The sequence below is a fragment of the Colobus angolensis genome, unplaced genomic scaffold (assembly GCF_000951035.1).
Source record: "Colobus angolensis palliatus isolate OR3802 unplaced genomic scaffold, Cang.pa_1.0 Scaffold40, whole genome shotgun sequence".
NCBI classification, from domain to species: Eukaryota; Metazoa; Chordata; class Mammalia; order Primates; family Cercopithecidae; genus Colobus; species Colobus angolensis.
In genome coordinates, this window is record NW_012117377.1 from 9,250,088 (window position 1) to 9,271,180 (window position 21,093).

Genomic DNA, 21,093 nt, shown 5'->3' on the forward strand with positions numbered 1-21,093 from the left:
TGCTGCTCGCATCACTCACAATCCCAGGAGCAGAGGGAACAAAGGAAAGCAGGGGGTTTTATTCCTAACGCAATCCCTGCCTCTGGCATGGGCTGGGGCCAGACCTCCAGCTCTAAACTGACCCCGTTGGCTATTTGTGAATATTTTCCCAGATAAGGAAAGGGGAAGGGGGATGTGAGTTACAACGGTGGGACCTGTGGTTTCGAAGGGAGAAGTGGGTGCAGAGCAGGTAACCAAGGGAACAGATGTGAGTTATTGATTAGAACTGACGGGAAGCTTGTTTACAGTAACTAAGGGCAAGGAGGCATGGAGAACAAGAAAGTTGGGTTCGAGAACAAAAAACAAGACCGTTAACATGCCAAACCTTGGAAGAGAAACTGACTGTATCTGACAGTTTCATACATTTTAGGGAGACAGGAGACATCAATCAACATATATAAGATGAACACTGGTTTGATCCGGTACAACCTGAAGCAAAAGTGGGTCAACTCAAGCCAGGAGGCGGCTTCCAGGTCACAGGCAGGTGAGAGAGGAACGGTTGCATTCTTCTGAGTTTCTGATGAGCCTTTCCAAAGGAGGCAATAAGATATGCATGCTTCTCAGTGAGCAGGGGATGACTTTGAATAGGAGGAAGGTTTGCCCTAAGCAGTTCCCATATTGACTTTTCCCTTTATCTTAGTGATTTAGGGGGCCCAAAATATTTTCCTTTCCAATTTCCCCCTTTTGTTTTAAAAATATTTTGGAGAAAGCATTCCAGAAGAAAATCAGTCTCTGGTGCCAGGTTTTGTCTGATTTCTCAAGGAGTAGCTGGGATTACAGGCGCGCGAAACCACGCCTGGCTAATTTTTTAAATTTTTTTTTTGTAGAAACGGGGGTCTCCCTCGGTTGCCCAGGCTGGTCTCTGGTACCCAAGGCGGGGCTCCCCGTAATCTCTAGAAATAATCCAGTGAAGGAACACCAGAGCGTGGAAAGCGGAGGACGACCGACAAAGGACTCCCGAGCAGGTTTTCACTTCAAGCTCTAGGGTAAGGAGGGCGCTCGGAGAATTCCAGGGAAACGTCGGGAACACGTGGGTCAGGCTGACAGTGAGTTCGCTAATTACTTAAGCCTTGTGCGGCAGTCACTGCACCGCAGAGGGGTAGTTGTGAGGACCCAAAATCTCACATCTTTGTTCCATCTGGTAGACAGTATTCTCCTTGGTTCCCGGAATATGGAGCCATGAATGTAGAAGGTTGGGATAAGGTCGGATCAGACTTAAAACCAGCACAACAAGAAGGCCACGATATTCCCCTCGCTGCTTGGTCTGTGTGGTCGGCAATTAAAACAGCACTGGAGCCTTCCACACTGAGGAGGAGGAGGAGGAGGAGTTTCAGGATGACATAGGAAAGTTGAATAATCAGGAGTCTAATTTTCAGCAAAGTGAACCATCACAGTCTAGTTTAAAAAAGCGTGAGAAACGGGAAGGTATGTATGCTAATCTCCAAAAACTTATAAAAGAAACTGAGCTACCTACTGCGCCTTTAGGGGAAGGTCTGGAATGGCCACCCCCAGGCCAGCCTTAGGAATTTTTGGAAGGGGAGCCTGAGACGCGCCTTGGGGCTCCCATTGTTGCAGGCCCCGCCAGTAACTGTGGCGAAGGGAAGCTTCAGGCTTGTCCAACAGCCAGTTACGATGAGGGAATGATCCAGGCTTGCCCACCTGTTAACTATGGTAGAGGAATGCTGCCAGCCGGTCCAAATACAAATTATGGCACAGGGACAATCCAGTCATCCATTTGCCAGGCACAAGAAATGGGGGATTTGAATGCTTGGCAGTTTCTGGTCATTATTTCGCTAGCTGAGGAGGTCAGAGAACTTGCTCAAGCATGCTGGGAGCCATTTCCTTTTAAAATATTAAAAGATTTAAAGCAAGCAATTGGACAATATTGGCCAAATTCTCCTTATGTTCATTCCTTGTTACAATGTGTGGCTTATAACAGACGTTGAATACCTGTGGATTGGGAAGCATTAGCCCGATCCACCCTGTTCCCCTCTGAATTTCTCCAATTTAAAACCTGGTGGAGGGATGGAGCAACAAATCAGGCATGCAGAAATGCTCAAGCCCAACATCCCGTTAATATCACGTCTGATCAATTGCTTGGAATCGGACAGGCATGGGGTACTCTAAATCAACAGATGGAAATGGGTGATGAGGCTGCTGATCAGCTCAGAACTATATGCCTAAGAGCCTGGGGGAAAATTCACGACACTGCTACTGCTTATCCTTCTTTTAACACAGTTCAACAGGGTCTAAGGGAGCCTTACTCAGATTTTATTGCTTGTTTGCACGATGCGGCTCAAAAGGCTATTTCGGATTCTCATGCCAAGAAAGTGATCTTTCAGCTGCTTGCTCATGAAAATGCTAATACAGAATGTCAGGCAGCAATTAGACCTATTAAGGGAAAGGCAGATCTAAATGAGGAAAAAATTAAGTGAATACATCAAAGCCTGCGATGGCATTGGGGGGCACTTATATAAGGCCAGCCTCCTAATATAAGGCAGGGGGGGAGAGGGGGAGAGGGGGTGGCTATTACTCCCCATATCGTGGGGGGTGCCTCACCCCCCTGCAATGTGGATCATAATAGCTGCGGGGGAGAGGGGAGAACAATATTACAAAGGAGGTATACACCCCCTGCGATATTGAGAGTAATATTATGCTCTCCCCTTCGGGATATTAGGAACAATATCACAAGAGGTGTGTACAACCCCTGCGATATTGGGAGTAATACCATCCTCTCCCCCTGAATATAAGAAAAAACTTATTGGGCCTACATTCCATTCCCACCACTCATTAGGCCTGTTACATGGTTAGACATCCCAGTGGAGGTTTATGTTAATGATAGTGTCTGGATGCCTGGACCAACAGATAACTGAGGTCCTACTCATCCAGAGGAGGAAGGAATGTTAATGAATATTTCTATTGGTTATCGCTTTCCTTCCATCTGCCTGGGGCCGGCAGCGGGATGTTTAAATTATGATATACAAAGTTGGATGGCTTATGTTCCTGCACATAATGGATAAAAATGATTCATGTAATCAGTGGAAGAATATTTCAATCTTTGGACACTACTAAATACCTTGAGCATGGCTATGTTATGACACATCACCAGATTAATACATTTAAACCTAATAAGAACCTCCTGCCATTAAATGGTCTGAGAAGCTAGAGGTGGTAACCTCGGACGATTGTATTGCAAACAGTGCTGCTGTACTGCAAAATAATTCCTATGGAATCGTCATTCATTGGGCCCCTAGGGGACACTTTGCAGTAAACTGTACTGGACAGAGTAAAGATTGTAGAGAGACTACTTTTGCAAACGACTACCCAGATAATGCACCAAAATTACATAGAAGAATTGAAACAAATTACCCTATTAAGTGGGAGGAGAATGATATGGCTCCTCCAAGCCCAAAAATGATTGACCCAATTAAAAGTACAGAACATCCAGAATTGTGGAAATTAATGATGGCTCGAACCCCAATTCGGATTTGGAAAGGAGAATATAAAACAGAGACCCATAGTAAAAACTTCAATTTGTTGTAGCCATGACCTCTAATCAGACGGTCCCATTGCAGAGCTGTGTTAAACCTCCTTTTATGTTGGCAGTGGGAAAAATTAACATCCTATCTGACTCTCAAACCATATCATGCCTCAGCTGTTGTCTTTTTACCTGCATTAATTCTACCTCTAATAAAGATAGTGGTTAGGGCCTGAGAAGGAGTTTGGATACCTGTTTCCCTCAATAGACCTTGGGAGGCCTGTCCCTCCATACATAGTATCACCAGAAGTACTAAAAGGAATACTTAGTAGATCAAAGAGATTCATATTTACTTTAATAGCTGTGATCATGGGCCTTATAGCTGTCATAGCTGCTGCTGTTGCTGGTGTTGCTTTGCACTCTTCTATTCAAACTGTGGGCTTTGTGGATAGTTGGCAGAACAATTCTTCTAAGCTTTGGAATTCCCAAAGCCAAACAGAACAAAAATTGGCAAATCAAACGAATGATCTCCGTCAAACAGTAATTTGGATGGGAGATTGGATTATGAGCTTGGAGCATAGAATTCCAATGCAATGTGATTGGAATACTTTTGACTTTTGTATTACTCCTAGCTCTTCTAATGCCACTGAACGCCACTGGGAGACGATTAGATGTCACCTACAGGGAAAAGAAGATAATTTAACATTAGATATTGCTAGACTCAAAAAACAACTTTTCGAGGCATCTCAGGCTCATCTCAGCCTGTTGCCTGGAGCTGATATTCTTACTGGAGCTGCTGATGGCCTTTCTAACACTAATCCTTTAAAGTGGATTAAAACCATAGGTGGATCAACAATTGCAAATTTTATTTTGGTTTATGTCTGTTTACACTGTTTGTTTTTAGTCTACAGATGCCAACGGCGCCTTGGGAGAGAAGCCAGACACAGTGAACGAAATAGTAATGGCGGTTATTAATTTAAAAATACATACATATAATAGAGACAAAAAGAGGGGCACACGTGGGAAAGAGAGTTTCTGGAATGCCAGATGAGTTGGTCTCCCCTGTGTGAGACATCCATGGGGAGCCATAGGCAGCCTCTGAGGAGAAAAGTCTCCTTATTGCCTTCATGTCTTTTTTTTTTTTTTTTGAGACGGAGTCTGGCTCTGTCGCCTGGGCTGGAGTGCAGTGGCCGGATCTCAGCTCACTGCAAGCTCCGCCTCCCAGGTTCCCGCCATTCTCCTGCCTCAGCCTCCCGAGTAGCTGGGTCTACAGGTGCCGCCACCTCGCCCCGGCTAGTTTTGTTTTTTTTTTTTGTATTTTTTAGTAGAGACGAGGTTTCACCGTGTTAGCCAGGATGGTCTCAATCTTCTGACCTGGTGATCCGCCTGTCTCGGCCTCCCAAAGTGCTGGGATTACAGGCGTGAGCCACCACGCCTGGCCCATTTGCCTAATTTTAAACTTTCTTCTACTCTAAAAATTTCAATTCATCTTTTTTTTTTTAAATTATTATACTTTAGGTTCTAGGGTACATGTGCATAACATGCAGGTTTGTTACATATGTATACGTGTGCCATGTTGGTGTGCTGTACCCATCAACTCGTCTCAATTCATCTTATGTATTGTAGGAGATTTTAAATCTAATACAGATACTGTCTTTTGTTTTTACATATATTCTATTGGCATTTTACACTGGGATCACACAATATTTCATTATATAAATTATTTAATGTTTATGTAGAAAAAAGAAAAGTATCTTGGTATTTGTTTTGTTCTTTGCTTTATAATTTCCATTACACACTGATTAGATAATTTTTTGAGTATTTTACATTTTAGGTAATTATGCATTTTATCCATAAAGAATCTGCATGTAGGATAGAGACCTGTTTTCTCCACTCTTCTATTTCATCTCCATCCTGACCTCCCCAGAATCCTCAGCTCTTGGTGTAGTTGGAGGAAAGCAGTTGATAATTCCAGTAAATGGGCCTAATTCAATATACCACAAATCATTTTGAAGCAGGACATGCCTTCAAAACACACCCAAATGCCTATTATATGTATAATAATACCAATTTATAAGTTATAATTGATGTGAAAAATAAAATTACAAAAGGATTGTAAAAGTAAATTCAAAGGGAAATCAGGCCTAAAAAAATCCCTGAGGAAATGTGTGATCAGAGGCTTTCCCAGGCATATGCTGCTCTACAGCCCCACCACACAGGTTTAACCAAGAATCTGACCCTGGAAGGTGACTCAGGAACGTGTGTCCTGGGATTCTGATCTACAGAAATCCTGCCCTCTCTTAGTGATCCATCCAGAGCTCTAGGATCGTTTCTAGATTTACTTACTACACACAGACTGGAAGCTTTTGACAGAAGCTTTGAACTGGGACCCTGCCCTGTTCCCCCAGCTTCTCTAGAATACAATGTTCTAATCACTCCTGAGAGACTCCATCTGAGGGGATCTCTCTGAGCCAACAAGATTTCAAGTGAGAAGAGGAACAAGGCAAGAGTCGGGCTATGTCTAGGGTTCCCTTACCTGACTTACGTCTTTGGTTTACCCAAGTATTGACAAGATTCGTCTCTAGATGGTAGAAACTAGATAGAGGAGCTCTAGCTCACAGAAGTAGACAACGGGATCAATGCTCCATAGATCCAGCTTAAGCTCGGCCATGAGACACTAAATCTCTCAGAAAAAAAAGTAATAGTTCCCTATCATCTACACCTGTAGCCTCAGACAGCGAGGCAGTGAGCATGCACGCTCAATAAAACTCCACATCCACATCACAGAGAGACGGAACAGTCCCAAAGGACCCTGAAGGGTGATGTGGAGAGACCAAAAGGATATGAACCCACAGCGCCTGCCCCACCATCTGCTCCAATACTAACCCTGTCCTTTCCCAAGATGATTTCCAGATTTTTCTTTGGCCCTCACTAAGGGTGATTCAGAAAGACAAAAAGTTATTAATGCCCTCCATTCTCCGTATCTCCTGAGGTCTGAGTTGTTTACTCTGCAGGTTTCGGGTAGCTATCCCTCCCCAACTACACCCACAAAATTAGTGTATCTCATTCCAGCACCAAGAATTTTACCTTGATTCTGGTCACTTCCTACCTTCTCCTAGACATTTTATCTAGAAAAGCCAGATGAAATAGGGACAAAAATGTTCACATAAAACTCAACCACAACTAAGCTGAAGTATCATAATCCCACTTTGGGCTAGGCTGCCGCTCAGCCTACTACAAACTAGGCTTGGAGCAGTTAGGGGAAAGCTAGCGTTTAGTTAGAGCTGGTGTGGAAGTCAGCTAAAAGCTTGTTACAGAGCTCCTGTCAAGCTGAATCCTAACCCAAGGAGGACTGAGGGCTGTGTAGCTCTATATTCCACGTTTGAGGTGGGTCAATTGGATGGAACTCTATGAAAGGCTGCAAAAGACTAGCTCTAAACCCTAGTGTAGTACAAACTAAGCTAGGGTTGCATTTAGGGGAAAGGAAGATGTATTCTCCTCCCGTTCCCTCCCCTCCTCTCCACTCCCCTCCCCTCCTCTCCTTTCCCCTTCCCTTCCCTTCCCGTCCCTTTCCTTTGCCCTCCCCTCCCCTCCCATCCCTTCCTCCCTCCCTCCCTCCCTTCCTTCCTTCCTTCCTTTTCTCTTTCCTCTCTCCTCTCTTTTCTTTTCTTTTCTTCACTCTGTCTCCCAGGCTGGAGTGCAGTGGCCTGATCTCAGCTCACTGCAACCTCTGCCTCCCGGGTTTAAGCAATTCTCCTGCCTCAGCCTCCTGAGTAGCTGGGATTACAGACGTCCACCACCACACCTGACTAATTTTTGTATTTTTAGTAGAGATGGGGTTTCACCATGTTGGCCAGTCTGGCCTCGAACTCCTGACCTTGTGATCCACCCGCCTCGGCCTCCCAAAGTGCTGGGATTATGGGCATGAGCCACCGTGCCGGGCCAGTAAGATGTATCTTTTCAAGTAGTCAGCGTGGAATCTCAAATTTGGGAAACAGATCTCTACAGCCCTCAACCATTTCATTCTTATCCTGGAGACCGTCAAAAAGAGATTATTCCTTTTTACAAAGAATTACATTCAATCAACAAATTGTAACATATGGATCAGGAGAAGGAAAAGATGGTAAAACCAGTCAGCCAATTTCTAGTAGATTTGATGATAAAAGACACAACGTTGTCAGAGTGCAAATGGTTCTGAAATTTGAAAAGGTGACAGAGATTAGTTTTGAGGGACACACGGTGTGTCTGGAGTCAGTTTTTATGCTGATGGTGTGAGCAGTGATGAGGTATTAACAATACCTTCTGAAGTGAGTCAAAAGGTCGGTGAGGTCATTCTGTTGAGAACAGTCAGGGGGCTCCCATATTGTGAGATAGAAAGATCACCTTTCACCAAGAACTATAAGTCTGGCCGCGGTGATGCCCTCAGCATGAGACATGGATTCAGACTCAATCCATAGCCTGGTTATAGTCAGTCTCTTCAGAGAACAGGCTCTTATTAAAAACTTCTGTTTTTTTTTTTTCTTTTTTGAGACGGAGTTTCACTCTTGTCGCCCAGGCTGGAGGGCAGAGGTGCATTCTCGGCTTAGTGCAACCTCCGCCTCCTGGGTTCAAGCGATTAAGCGATTCTCCTGCTTCAGCCTCCCGAGTAGCTGGGATTACAGACGCCTGCCACCATGCTTGGGTAATTTTTGTATTTTTAGTAGAGACAGGGTTTCACCATGTTGGCCAACTCAAACTCCTGACTTCAGGTGATTCACCCGCCTCAGCCTCCCAAAGTGCTGGGATTATAGGCATGAGCCACCGCGCCCGGCCAAAAACTTGTAAAACTTGTCAGTGACCTGACACAGCAGTAAATCAGCTGCTGAGGTTATTTCCAGTTTGCAGCCTGAAAGATTTCCTTTTTTCAGACAGTCTGTAGTTTTTAATGCAAAAGACCAAACAGCTAGAATGTGAGCAATGAAACCTGAGTTCCGACCATTGAGTGGCGTGGCCACCCCACTCAGGTTCCGCGTGGCTGGCACTGAAGTTCAAAAGCCACCGTAGACAGTAGCTCAGTGAACACTATGAGGTATCAGTTTCCCTGACCTATCGGTAAACCAGGGACAGAAATTTAGGGAATACTTAGTGAAGTGGGGGCCCCACAGAGCCAGAAGCTTTGCTCCAGATAGTGCAGCAGGGCATAAAATTTCCACCAGAGAGAGATTCCGATTTTCCCTTTATAACTATTTCTGTGTCAGTCCAATTTCCTTCTAGAATACATTATTTATATTTAACAAGTAGTCTTTTGAGGTCTTTCGTAAGAGTTTAAATTGACCCACCTCAAAACTGGAATGCAAAGCTAGGCAGCCTCCAGCCCTCCTTGAGTTGGGATTCAGTTTGACTGGAGTTCTGTAGCAAGCTCATAACTGACTTGCACATTAGTGTAACCTGTAGTAGTGTCAGGGTCGCTATGAGTCAAACACGCCAAAGAACATGTTTAGGTGCAGGCTCTTTTTGTCAAAGGCGCCAAATGGCAAAGTGATCACGTTTTTCTTGACGGTTGGAAGAACTGAGCAATGAAAATATGCCCACTTAGCTTCACTAAACCGTATTTGGAAAGCGGAACTCTGGGTTTTTCTCAGGTCTTCTTGTTATTGAGAAAACAGGGCTTGCTACCCAATATGCTAGGGGCCAATACATTCAGTTGTCATTGGTTTTTTGTTTTTGAGAAAAGCTTTATATTGAAAGTTCACTTCCAAAGAGACAGGAGTCCCAAGCTCGAATCTGTCTCCCTCTGCTGGCATCCAGGCAGAATTTCTACTAGAAAACGTACGGGGGTAGCTTCTGAGCTTAGGAGGTGACTGACTGGCAGACGATAATGGGCGGTCTGGAACACCCATGGGCATGCCCAGTTCTTCATGCTTCCTCAGGGGTCATATGTGCAAATTTTGGGGGAGTTAGTAGGAAACGTGGTAGAAATTCAGGCTATGATATCAGCAAGCTCGTTCTGTGCAGAGTCCCATTGGTTATATTTGTTCAAACCAATTTCAGCCAGTTACTTAATCTCATAAGTGGAGGGAATTTCAGTGTTTTAGGAAGTTGTGTGTGTGTGTGTGTTTTGTTTTGTTTTAATTTGCCATCTTGTAAACTCAAGGATTTCTGTTAGTCATTGGCTTAACTTTTTTCTTTTTTTTTTTTTGAGACAGAGTCTTGCTCTGTTGCCCAGGCTGGAGTCCAGTGTCCTGATCTCGGCCCACTGCAGCCTCTGCCTCCTGGGTTCAAGCCATTCTCCTGCCTCAGCCTCCAGAATAGCTGGGATTACAGGCACGCGCCACCACGCCTGAATAATTTTTGTGTTTTTATTAGAGATGGGGTTTCACTATGTTGGCCAGGCTGGTCTCGAACTCCTGACTTCATGATCCATGTGGCTCGGCCTCCCAAAGTGCTGAGATTACAGGCGTGAGCCACCGCGCCCGGCTGCTTCTTTAACTTTTTGAAGCACAGTTTCAATTATCAGCTACATCTACTAGCAGAGAGATATTACCATTCTAGACAGGAGCACTCAGACAGATACCTCTGTCTTTGCAGCTAACAGCTCATGCAGGGTGAACATTTTGGACATCAGAGTGTAAAGGTTCTCATGATAAAGACTGACCTGCCCTCTGTGGCAAATGGGGAAGTCTGTCTCTCTCACACTCTTCTACCTGTCTCTTACCCAGGCTGGAATAATCCCCTCCGGCACTCAGGGGACAGGGAGGCACAAACACAGGTACACAATTCTAACTGTGAAGTTTGGTGTAGAAACACAGGACGCTGAGTTAGCCCCAAAGGCTCCACCTCCATTGTTCTGTGGCATTTCTGCCCTCATGGTGAACCCTGCCCAAGCCCTGTCAGTGGAGTTTTGGTATCAGCGAGTACATAGAGAGAGACTCTCTGCTTATAAGCAAGGTACCAACACCCACATTTTCTTTTAGTTGCTAGCAGCCTGTTGACTGCTTTCAGCAAAACCACAAGAACTTACAATATTTTCTATTTATCCTAAGTCCTCTATCAGCTTCGGGGACTCCTCATTGTTTCCTACTTTGGCTAGGAGAATGAACCTAGGCACATTTAGACTGCTCCTTTCAGTTCTCCCTCTCACACAACAGCCTCGCTAACAGGTTGGAGAATGGAGGGATCTTACTCTCACTTCACTCTCATTTGGGTGAGAGAATTTGCTGCTTGTTCCAGGGAGCCTTCTCATACGCCCTGGCCAGGTCTGGGAAGAATCTTTCTATTTTCCTCTTAAACAAAGTTATAAGGTTATAGATCTCTCAGAATCAATCTCATCATCACCCAAGCTGTCAAAAATGTGAACATTCTTGGATTTTTTTTTTCTATTTGCAAGCCAAAAAATTAAGACTGTCAACTTCATGGATATTAGAAGAAGGCATGAGATTCCTGGGCCTGATGAAAATATTTGATGATTCACCACACTAACGAAAGCAAGAGCTCCCTATTTGCATTTGTTCCCTCTTCCACTCCAAGTGACAGGGATGATACAAAGAGACCCAACTGGATACTTTCTGCACAGTAGATTTTGATCACAGCTGAGGAATCTCAAGGTTAAGAAATCCCAGTGCTGGCCGGGCGCGGTGGCTCCAGCCTGTAATCCCAGCACTTTGGGAGGCCGAGACGGGCGGATCACGAGGTCAGGAGATCGAGACCATCCTGGCTAACATGGTGAAACCCCATCTCTACTAAAAATACAAAAAACTAGCCGGGCGAGGTGGCGGCGCCTGTAGTCCCAGCTATTCCGGAGGCTGAGGCAGGAGAATAGCGTGAACCCGGGAGGCGGAGCTTGCAGTGAGCTGAGATCCGGCCACAGCACTCCAGCCTGGGCGACAGAGCGAGACTCTGTCAAAAAAAAAAAAAAAAAAAAATCCTAAAAAAGACAGCCCGGAAGAAACGCTTACACAAGATGTGGGAAAATGAAGTGAGAGATCCATGAAGAATTGTCTCCCAAAAGGGAGCAACATTCCCTTACATATATGAGAACACTGATACAGCTATTATAAAAAACAGTAAGGCAGCTCATCACAATATTAAAATAGAACTACCATATTATCCAGCAAGCCCACGTCTGGGTATTACATCCAAAGGAAATAAAGTCAGTATCTCAGAGAGACTTTTGCAATCACAGGTTTATTGCAGCATTTTTCACAATAGTCAAAGACATGGAAACAACCTAAATGCCCATTAATAGGTGAATGGATAAAGAAATTGTGAGATGTACATATACACACACACACAATGAAATATTATTCAGCCATAAGAAAGAATAAAGTCTTGTCATTTGTGAAAATATGGATGAAGCTGGAGAATGTTAAGTAAAATAAGTCAGATACAGAAAAACAAATGTTATATGATCTTACTCATAGATGGAGCTTAAAAACCATTGAACTCATAGAAACAGACTACATAGTGGTTCCCAGGGGCCGGAAGATAGGGGATATGGGGAGACGTTGCTCAAAAGGTACCAACTTTCAGTTTTAAGATGAATAAGTTCTGGCAATCTAATGTGCGGCACGGGTGACAACAGATGTTGTCTCAGTCCATTCCTGCTGCTTTAACAAAATACCTGACTAGGTAGTTTTACACATGACGTAAATTCATCGCTCACAGTTATATAGGCTGGGAAGTGCAAAATCCAGCCACTGGCAGATTGGCTCTGGTGAGGACCTTGCCCTCTGTCTTCAAGATGACTCCCTGAATGTTACGTTCACAGAGAGCAGAAGGTCAGAAAGGGCAGAACTCACTCCCTCAAGTCCTCTGATGAAGTCATTAATCTCAATGATGAGGGCACAGCCTTTACGACCTCACCACCCGCTAAAGGCCCCACTTCTTAATATTACTGTTTTGGAGTTTAAAGTTTCAACACAAATTTAGGTGGAGGACAAACTTTTAAGTCATGGCAGACATTGATTTTGTATCAATTACCACACAATGTGTCTTTGGCGATAGCTTGAATGTATCCAATATTATCTGTCAAATAACATTTTAAAATTAAACATACAAATAAATAAAATATGAAAATAATTTATCCATTGAGCAAAAAAGGCCCACTGAAGATTTCTGACCAAAACCAATGAGTTATTTCAAACCAATGACTCTGGTGCTGTGGGGCTGCTGAGAACTGAAAGACAAAGAAAGGAGCAGGATTATACGTCTTCACCGAAAAGCCAGCTCTGAGGGTGAGATGATATTAACTTGGGTGAGACAATGACAGGTGACAGCAAATAAAAAAGAATTAATTATATTTTGTTAGCTTATTGGAAAAAAATTCCTGGCCACAAAAAAAATCTCAATTCTGAATAAACTGCTAAATCAAATTTTAAATATACATCCTGATTAAAAAAACAAAAACAACATTTCTGTGGCCTCAAAATAGAGAAAGATTTCTTAAATAAAACAAAAAAATTTAATATGCTGGGGGAAAGAACAAATAACATTCTATTACAATTAACAACTTATCAAAATACAGAATAAATTATATTTTGTTAGTTTACTGGAAAAAAATGGAATTCCTAGCCACAAAAACACTAAATTCTGAATGAATTGCAAAATAAAATTTTAAATATACATCCTCATTTAAAAAACAAAACCTCTGTGGCCTTAATAAGAGAAATATTTCTTAAATAAAAAATATTTAATATACTGGGGAAAATAACAAATACAATTTATTAAAATTAAGAGCTTATCAAAATACAGAAAGAGAGAGACTGAGAGGAACACCAAAGAAAGGACTCTTACCCAGCTTCATGTAAAGAACTACCATAAATCAAGAAAAAGAGACCGCTAAAATAGTGGGAGATAAGCAAAATAAGTCTTCAAAATAGAGGTTATTCAATAACCAAAAAGTGTGCTGAAATGTTCCAGTCTGTTAGCAATCAGAGAAATGTAGATAAAGCCTGAGACCATCACACAGCAACCAGAAGACTAAATGAAAATGACAGAAAATACCATGTGTTAGGCTGGGCACGGTGGTTCACACCTGTCATCCCAGCACTTTGGGAGGCTGCGATGGGTGGATCACGAGGTCAGGAGATCGAGACCATCTTGGCTAACACGGTGAAACCCCGTCTCTACTAAAAATACAAAAAATCTAGCCGGATGTGGTGGCGGGCACCTGTAGTCCCAGCTACTCGGGAGGCTGAGGCAGGAGAATGGCGGGAACCCAGGAGGCGGAGCTTGCAGTGAGCCGGGATCGCACTGCTGCACTCCAGCCTGGGCGACAGAGCGAGGCTCCATCTCAAAAAAAAAAAAAAAAAAAGAAGAAGAAGAAAAAGAAAATACCATGTGTTGGCAAGGATGTGGGTACCCTAGTAAATTCACACATTACTTGTACACCATTTAAAGTGTTGCTGCAATGTATTCATCACTGTTATGATGAGCAGCCATGTAGTAACTTTCTATTCTTCACAAATCTATGAGGTAGGTGCTGCCATTATCAGGATGAGAACTTAAACATGGAGAGGGTAAGTGATTTGTCTAAATTCAGACACTGGACAGGAGTAGAGTGGGGACTTGATCCTGTCTGGACTGAAGTCACGGAGTGCCTTTAACTGACATGCTCTATTATGACTGGTGAGTCATCTGCTATTAGATTTTTGGATGTGAGCACATCACATAACTAGCCTTCTCCTTTCTCGCTATAACAATTGCCATATAACATTTTGGATTTCTACTCATGTAAAGTTACAGGTTTCAGGTTTCAGGTACTATTGCTACCTGGTAACAGACAGTGTAGACCATCTGTGTGGTTAAGGGAAGGAGTTCAGAAGCCCGGCAACCCAGTGGAGAAGATCACCTAAGCCTCCAGTGAGGTCTACTATATCTTGCTGAAGTTAGCGTCCATAAGAAGGTCATTTTGTCTAAGCTCATCAAGCATTGTGGTCACAGGAGAATGCTGGTGAGCAGCAATGCTAAGGAAAGCCCACACTTTGGCTAGGAGTTTAGTATTGGGAGGGAATAATATAAAATGATTATTTCCCTTCTCTTTGCTCATCTGCACCTAAACCATGAGGAACTATGGATATGCACCTCATCAGAAGAGTGCACATAACAGCAGCAAGAGAAAAAGCAGCACAGAAAACACAAGGCCACTAAGTTTTCCTACACAACAATCACTTGTCAGGCAACTGTCTGAGATACGTAATTCTCCCCAGAGTGGGTGTCTCCTTGTACATGCACACGTGTGACACACACACACAGACACAGTTTGGCTCCGCGCCCCCACCCAAATCTCACCTTGACATGTAATAATCCCCACGTGTCAAGGGCAAGACCAGGTGGAGGTAACTGAATCATGGGGATGGTTTCCGCCATGCTGTTCTCATCATGAGTGAGTCTCATGAGATCTGATGGTTTTATAAGCATCTGGCATTTTCTCTGCTTGCACTTCTCCTTCCTGCCACCTTGTGAATTTGTGAAGGTGCTTTGCTTCCCCTTCACCTTCTGCCAGGATTGTGAGTTTCCTGAGGCCTCCCTACCATGCTGAACTGTGAGTCAATTAAATTTCTTTCCTTTGTAAATTGCCCAGTCTCAGGAATTTCTTCATGGCAGCGTGAGAATGAACTAACAAACTACATATATACGAAATAATACTATATAGTACTATACAGTATACTATATAGTACACACCACTATCAACTACGCTAGGGTACCCCAATTTCTTTCAATATAGATGCAAAAAGTCTCAAAAGATACTACAAAACTGAATTTACCAACATATAAAAAGACTTATACTTCATTACCAAGAGAGATTTAATCCCCCAAAAAAGCAATGTTGTTTTTGCATGTATAAGTCAATTTGGCTGGGCACAGTGGCTCACATCTGTAATCCCAACACTTTGAGAGGGCAAGGCAGGAGAGTCACTTGAACCTAGGAGTTTGAGACCAGCCTGGGTGACAAAGTTAGACCCAATCTCTTACTTTAGAAAGTCAATTAATGTAATACACCATGTTAACAGAATAAATTTCAGAAACCACAAGATCATTCCAATAGATGCACAAAAACCATGACAAAAACTTTAACAATACTTGACAATGAAATATTCAATAATAATGGACAGCAGGAAACTTTCTCAATCTACTTTAAGGAATTTATTTTAAAAATCCTCAGCTAACATCATACATGATGGTAAGACTGGAGGCTTTCTTTCTCAGATGAGACACAAGACACTGTTCGATTACAGGTCTCTCTCCTTAAACCAATGTGACCGGTGGAAATAGCCAAAAATAATGACAATGTAAAGAACAACAGATGAAAATAATAATTCACGTGAGAATATACTCTATAATAAACTTTACATACTTACAAATGGACAGCAACTCTATTAGCAAAGAAAATAGACTCATTTATCAATTAATAACAAAACAATTAACTACACAGAAGTTAAACCTACATACATGTTACACATTTCACACATCTACTATGTAACCCACAAAAATTTTTTAAAAATATTTTAAAAATATTTTATATTTTAAATATTTAAAACATATTTTTTAAAATGGCTATGCAAGGAAAAAAAGGAAAAGAAATACATTTCAATTTACCCATATAACCAACATACTTTAAAATGGGGAGAAAAAGGAAATTTATTTACCAGCTTAAAAAAGAAGAACACATATTGACTCTGGTACTACCGCTTGAAGATTACTTACAGAAGTCTTGCCTCAGCCGGGCACGGTGGCTCACGCCTGTAATCCCAGCACTTTGGCAGGCCGAGGTGGGCGGATCACGAGGTCAGGAGATCAAGACCGTCCTGGCTAACACGGTGAAACCCCATCTCTACTAAAAATATAAAATATTAGCCGGGTGTGGTGGCGGCGCCTGTAGTCCCAGCTACTCAGGAGGCTGAGGCAGAAGAATGGTGTGAACCTGAGAGGTGGAGCTTGCTGTGAGCCGAGATTGTGCCACTGCACTCCAGCCTGGGCGACAGTGAGACTTCATCTCAAAAAAAAAAAAAAAAAAAAGTCTTGCCTCGATTTTTTTTTTTTTTCAAAAGAAGTGAAAATCTATATTCTAGAGACTCTCTTTAAAAATTAGCAACTGATATATTCAATTTATTCATAGCTCCTAAAACATCTCATTCACATAGTGAATTTTCTTGAGAACTGTACTATAATTATTTTACATAAGGTTTTGCGTAATACTTACATGTACAGGATTTATTTCCAGTGGGAGTTTTCACAGGACTTTTAAAGTAATTGTTAAAATTCAGAATTTTCTGTATTTCCCAAACTACCAGGGTTTCAATCTGGTGGGCATTCTTTTCTTTATAAGGTCAAAGTGCAGTATGTGTTACCATGTGTCTCTGAGTGAGTTACAGGATAAATGAAGGCATTCCCACATTCGATACATTCCTAAAGTTTTTCTCCAGAATGAGTTATTTTATACCATCAGACACCACTGGAACAACTGCAGGCCTTACCACATTTTATACATTCATACGGATTTTCTTCAGTGAGTCCTTTCAAGTTTGCAAAAAGAAATGGAAAATGGAATGCTTTACATTACTGCTTACAGTCACAGGGTTTATCTCCAGTTTGATTCCTTTCATGTATTTGAAGAAATCTGGGGAAATTAAGTACTTTCGTACACTTTACATTCAGAGTTTCTCTCAAGTATGTGATCGTTCATGTTTTTGACAAAAACTGTAGTGATTAAAGCCTTTATATTTTTTTACATTTATAGGGCTTTTCTCCCGTATGACTTTTTTTATGCTTCCAAAGAGTACTAGCACGACTAAAGGCTTTACCACATTTCTGACATTCATAGGGTTTCTCTCCAGTATGAGTCCTTTCATGGTCACGAAGGGAACTGGAACATCTGAAGCCTTTACCACAGCTGTGACACACATAGGGTTTCTGTGCAATATGAGTTTTCTCATGCTTCTGAAGGGAACTGGCATATCTGAAGGCTTTCCCACATTGCTTACACGGATAGGGTTCTTCACCAGCATGAGCCTTGATATGTCCTTGCAAGGAACTGAGACAACTGAACGCTTTGCCACATTCCAGGCACACGTAAGGCTTCTCTCCAGTGTGAGTTCTCTCATGGTAGTGAAGGCAGTTGGAATAACGGAAGGCTTTCCCACAGTGCTGACATTCATAGGGTTTCTCTCCAGTGTGAGTCCTCTCATGGTCTCGAAGGTGGCTGGAACGACTGAAGGCTTTCCCACACTGCTGACATTCATAGCGTTTTTCTCCCGTGTGAATCCTTTTATGTCTATTAAGAGAACGGGAAAAACCTAAGGCTTTCCCACATTCCATACATTCATAGGGTTTCTCTCCAGTGTGATTTCTCTGATGCATCTGAAATGAACTGGGAATATTAAAAACTTTCTCACATATTGTACAACTATAATGTCCATTTCCAGTGTGCATTACTGTGTCTCTCTGAACCCTTGTGACAGAAAGGAAAGTTTTCTGACATTGTTTACATGGATATGGCTTCTTTCTGCATTCCTCACACCCACACGGGTTGTTTCCAGAGTGAGAGACGACGTGTCTATGAAGGGATGAATGACGTACGAAGACTTTTTCACACGCACTGCATTCACGTGGTTTTACTCCAGTAGGAATTATTTTGTCCAGATTAACATTTGTCATCTGAAGGTTTTTCTACACTGACTGACTTAATTTCACATAGTATGTCTATCATATGACTTCTACGAAAAATGACAATGCCATCATTAATGGCTTATTAGTTATTTTCTTTTATTACTGAGTCTGAACTTACACTGCTACCAATATCAGAGAAAGTGCACTTAAGTTAGAAAGTGGTTTTCTAACATAAACAAACTGAACATAAATGGATTGATGAGTCTACAGCATGGTCCCCTCCCCTATAGCTATTAACAAAACAGTAACATTCTTATATGCAGTTTCTTAGTATTGAATACAGTTTGAGCATTTACTCCCTTCCAATTTCATGCTGAAATGTGATCCTCATGTGGGAGGTGTGACCTGGTGTGAGGTGTTTGAGTCATGGGAGCAGATTCCACATAAGGAGTGACTTCTCACTCTATTAGTTCCTGAAAGATCCGATTGCTTTAAAAAAAAAAAAAAATGGCCGGGCGGGGTCGCTCACGCCTGTACTCCCAGCACTTTGGGAGGCCAAGACGGGTGGATCACGAGGTCAGGAGATCGAGACCATCCTGGCTAACATGGTGAAACCCCATCTCTACTAAAAAATACAAAACACTAGCCGGGCGAGATGGCGGTGCCTGTGGTCCCAGCTACTCGGGAGGCTGAGGCAGGAGAATGGCGTGAACCCGGGAGGCGGAGCTTGCAGTGAGCCGAGATCCGGCCACTGCACTCCAGCCTGGGCGACAGAGCGAGACTCCGTCTCAAAAAAAAAAAAAAAAAAATAGCCGGATGCAGTGGCTCATGCCTGTAATCCCAGCACTTTGGGAGGCCAAGGTGGGCAGATCACTTGAGGTCAGGAGTTCAAGAACAGCCTGGCCAACATGGTGAAATGCTGCCTCTACTAAAAATACAAAAATTAGCTGGGTGTGGTGGTGTGTGCCTGTAATCCCAGCTACTTGGGAGGCTGAGGCCAGAGAACTGCTCGAACCTGGGAGGCAGAGGTTGCAGTGAGCCAAGGTTGCACCACTGCACTCCAGTCAGGATACCAGAGTGAGACTCTGTCTCAAAAAAACAAAACAACAAAAAACAAAAACTTTGGCACTTCCTTTCTCTCTCTTGCTCCTTCTCTCCCCATGTGACACATCAGCTCCCCTTCCCCTTCTGCCATGACTGGAAGCTTTCTGAGGTCCTCATCAAAAGCAGATGTTGGCTCTATGCTTCTGATAAAGCCTGCAGAACCATTAGCCAAATAAAACTCTTCATTATAAATTACTCAGCCTAGATATTCCTTTATAGCAATGCAAGTAGACTAAAACAATACTGTTTTCAAGTGAACTATTTTACAACACTTAACATCTATGTTACATTGACGTATGTATTTTGGTAAAAACTTTGGGAATAAATTGATGTTGTCTTTAATTTATTTTGTTTGCTTGGTTTTTTTTTCCCCCGAGATGGTGTTTTGTTCTTGTTTCCCTGGTTGGAGTGCAATGGCGCAACCTCGGCTCATTGCAATCTCCGCCTCCCAGGTTCAAGCGATTCTCCTGCCTCAGCCTCCCAAATAGCAGGGATTACAGGCATGCGCCATCACACCAGGCTAATTTTGTATTTTTAGTAGAGACGGGCTTTTGCCATGTTGGTCGGGCTGGTCTCAAACTCCTGACCTCAGGTGATCTGCCCACCTCAGCATCCCAAAGTGCTGGGATTACAGGTGTGAGCCACCATGCCTGGCCTTGCTTGCTTTAAACATATGATTATATACTACAATTGTCCCCAAAGGGGACTGCTTCCTCTTGTGAGTGCAAATTACCTTAGATTTCTCGAAGAATTTTTGTACTGATCTTCAATGCTCTGGTCTTTCCCTTTGTTTCCTAAAATGTAGACCCAGAAATAGATTACAAATTATTTGAAATGATAGAAAAATTACAGATTCTAGGTGCCATGTTGGGGATATGGTTTGTACCCACCAAAGTGAATGCTGTCATTTGGTCACCAACATGGCAACGTCGTTCGTGTTATGGGTACAGGTTCCTTATTAACAGATTAATGTCCTTGCTTGGGAATGCATGTTTGCTCTTACTCTTGCAAGACTGAATGAGCTGCCAGAGGGCAGGCTGTCACAAAAGCAAGGTCAGCTGCCAAGCATTGCTCTTATTTTCTCACTGTGTGATCCCTTTGCAGATGCCCACTCGCTTCTGCTTCATGCCCTGAGCTGAAGTGGCATCAGGTCCTTACCAGACACAAACCTGGACTTTCTAGCCACTAGAATCATAAATCATTATAAAACTATTTTTGTAAATTACCCAGAATCAGGTATTGTTAGAACAATTAAAAAACAAACTAAGAAACAAGAGTCACTGCACGCTGGGTCCATGCCTCATTCATTCATCAACATGTTCCCTTTGCATATTCCAAATCATGGAATGACATTGCAAACCATGAAACACTTATTCTCTGATGGACTAAGTAAAGAAACACTGTGACTCTTACCTATGGAAGCGAGATTCCTGAAGGTTTCCTGCATCACATCTCTATAGAGGTTCTTCTGGGAAGGATCCAACAAAGCCCACTCCTCCTGGGTGAAGTTCACAGCCACATCCTCAAAGGCAACCGAGTTCTAAAACATTTCACAGTTTTGTAGAGGATGGATGAGACTGAAAGCACTGGAAATCTGTAGTCAATTCATAAGATGTTAACTTGATTCTGTGGTGAACGCTGATTCCACAATTTGGTCCCTAGAACTATGACTCTGTCTATACTTACTTTCTCCCACACAGCAGTCCTTTTTTTTTTTTTTTTTTGAGACGGAGTCTTGCTCTGTTGCCCAGGCTGGAGTGCAGTGGCCGGATCTCAGTTCACTGCAAGCTCCACCTCCCGGGTTCACGCCATTGTCCTGCCTCAGCCTCCCGAGTAGCTGGGACTACAGGCGCCGCCACCTCACCCGGGTAGTTTTTTGTATTTTT

The 21,093-nt window shown here is 42.8% G+C and overlaps 1 protein-coding gene across 3 annotated transcripts in view; it reads right to left on the reverse strand.

The window, feature by feature from the left end:
* Positions 1-15,621: 15,621 nt before the first annotated feature.
* The window catches only part of ZNF124 (zinc finger protein 124), a 31,685-nt gene continuing 26,213 nt past the window's right edge, over positions 15,622-21,093 (reverse strand). Inside the window, exons 2-4 of one of the 3 annotated variants that reach the window (XM_011955742.1) lie at positions 20,621-20,747; positions 19,941-20,001; positions 15,622-17,854 (exon numbers count right to left, since the gene is read on the reverse strand). In XM_011955742.1, the coding sequence (XP_011811132.1) occupies positions 17,791-17,854; positions 19,941-20,001; positions 20,621-20,747 (252 nt within the window). In that variant the 3' untranslated portion in view covers positions 15,622-17,790. Of the gene's footprint in view, positions 18,051-19,940; positions 20,002-20,620; positions 20,748-21,093 lie in introns of all 3 variants that reach the window. The other 2 variants (XM_011955741.1, XM_011955740.1) reach the window with 2 other exon arrangements.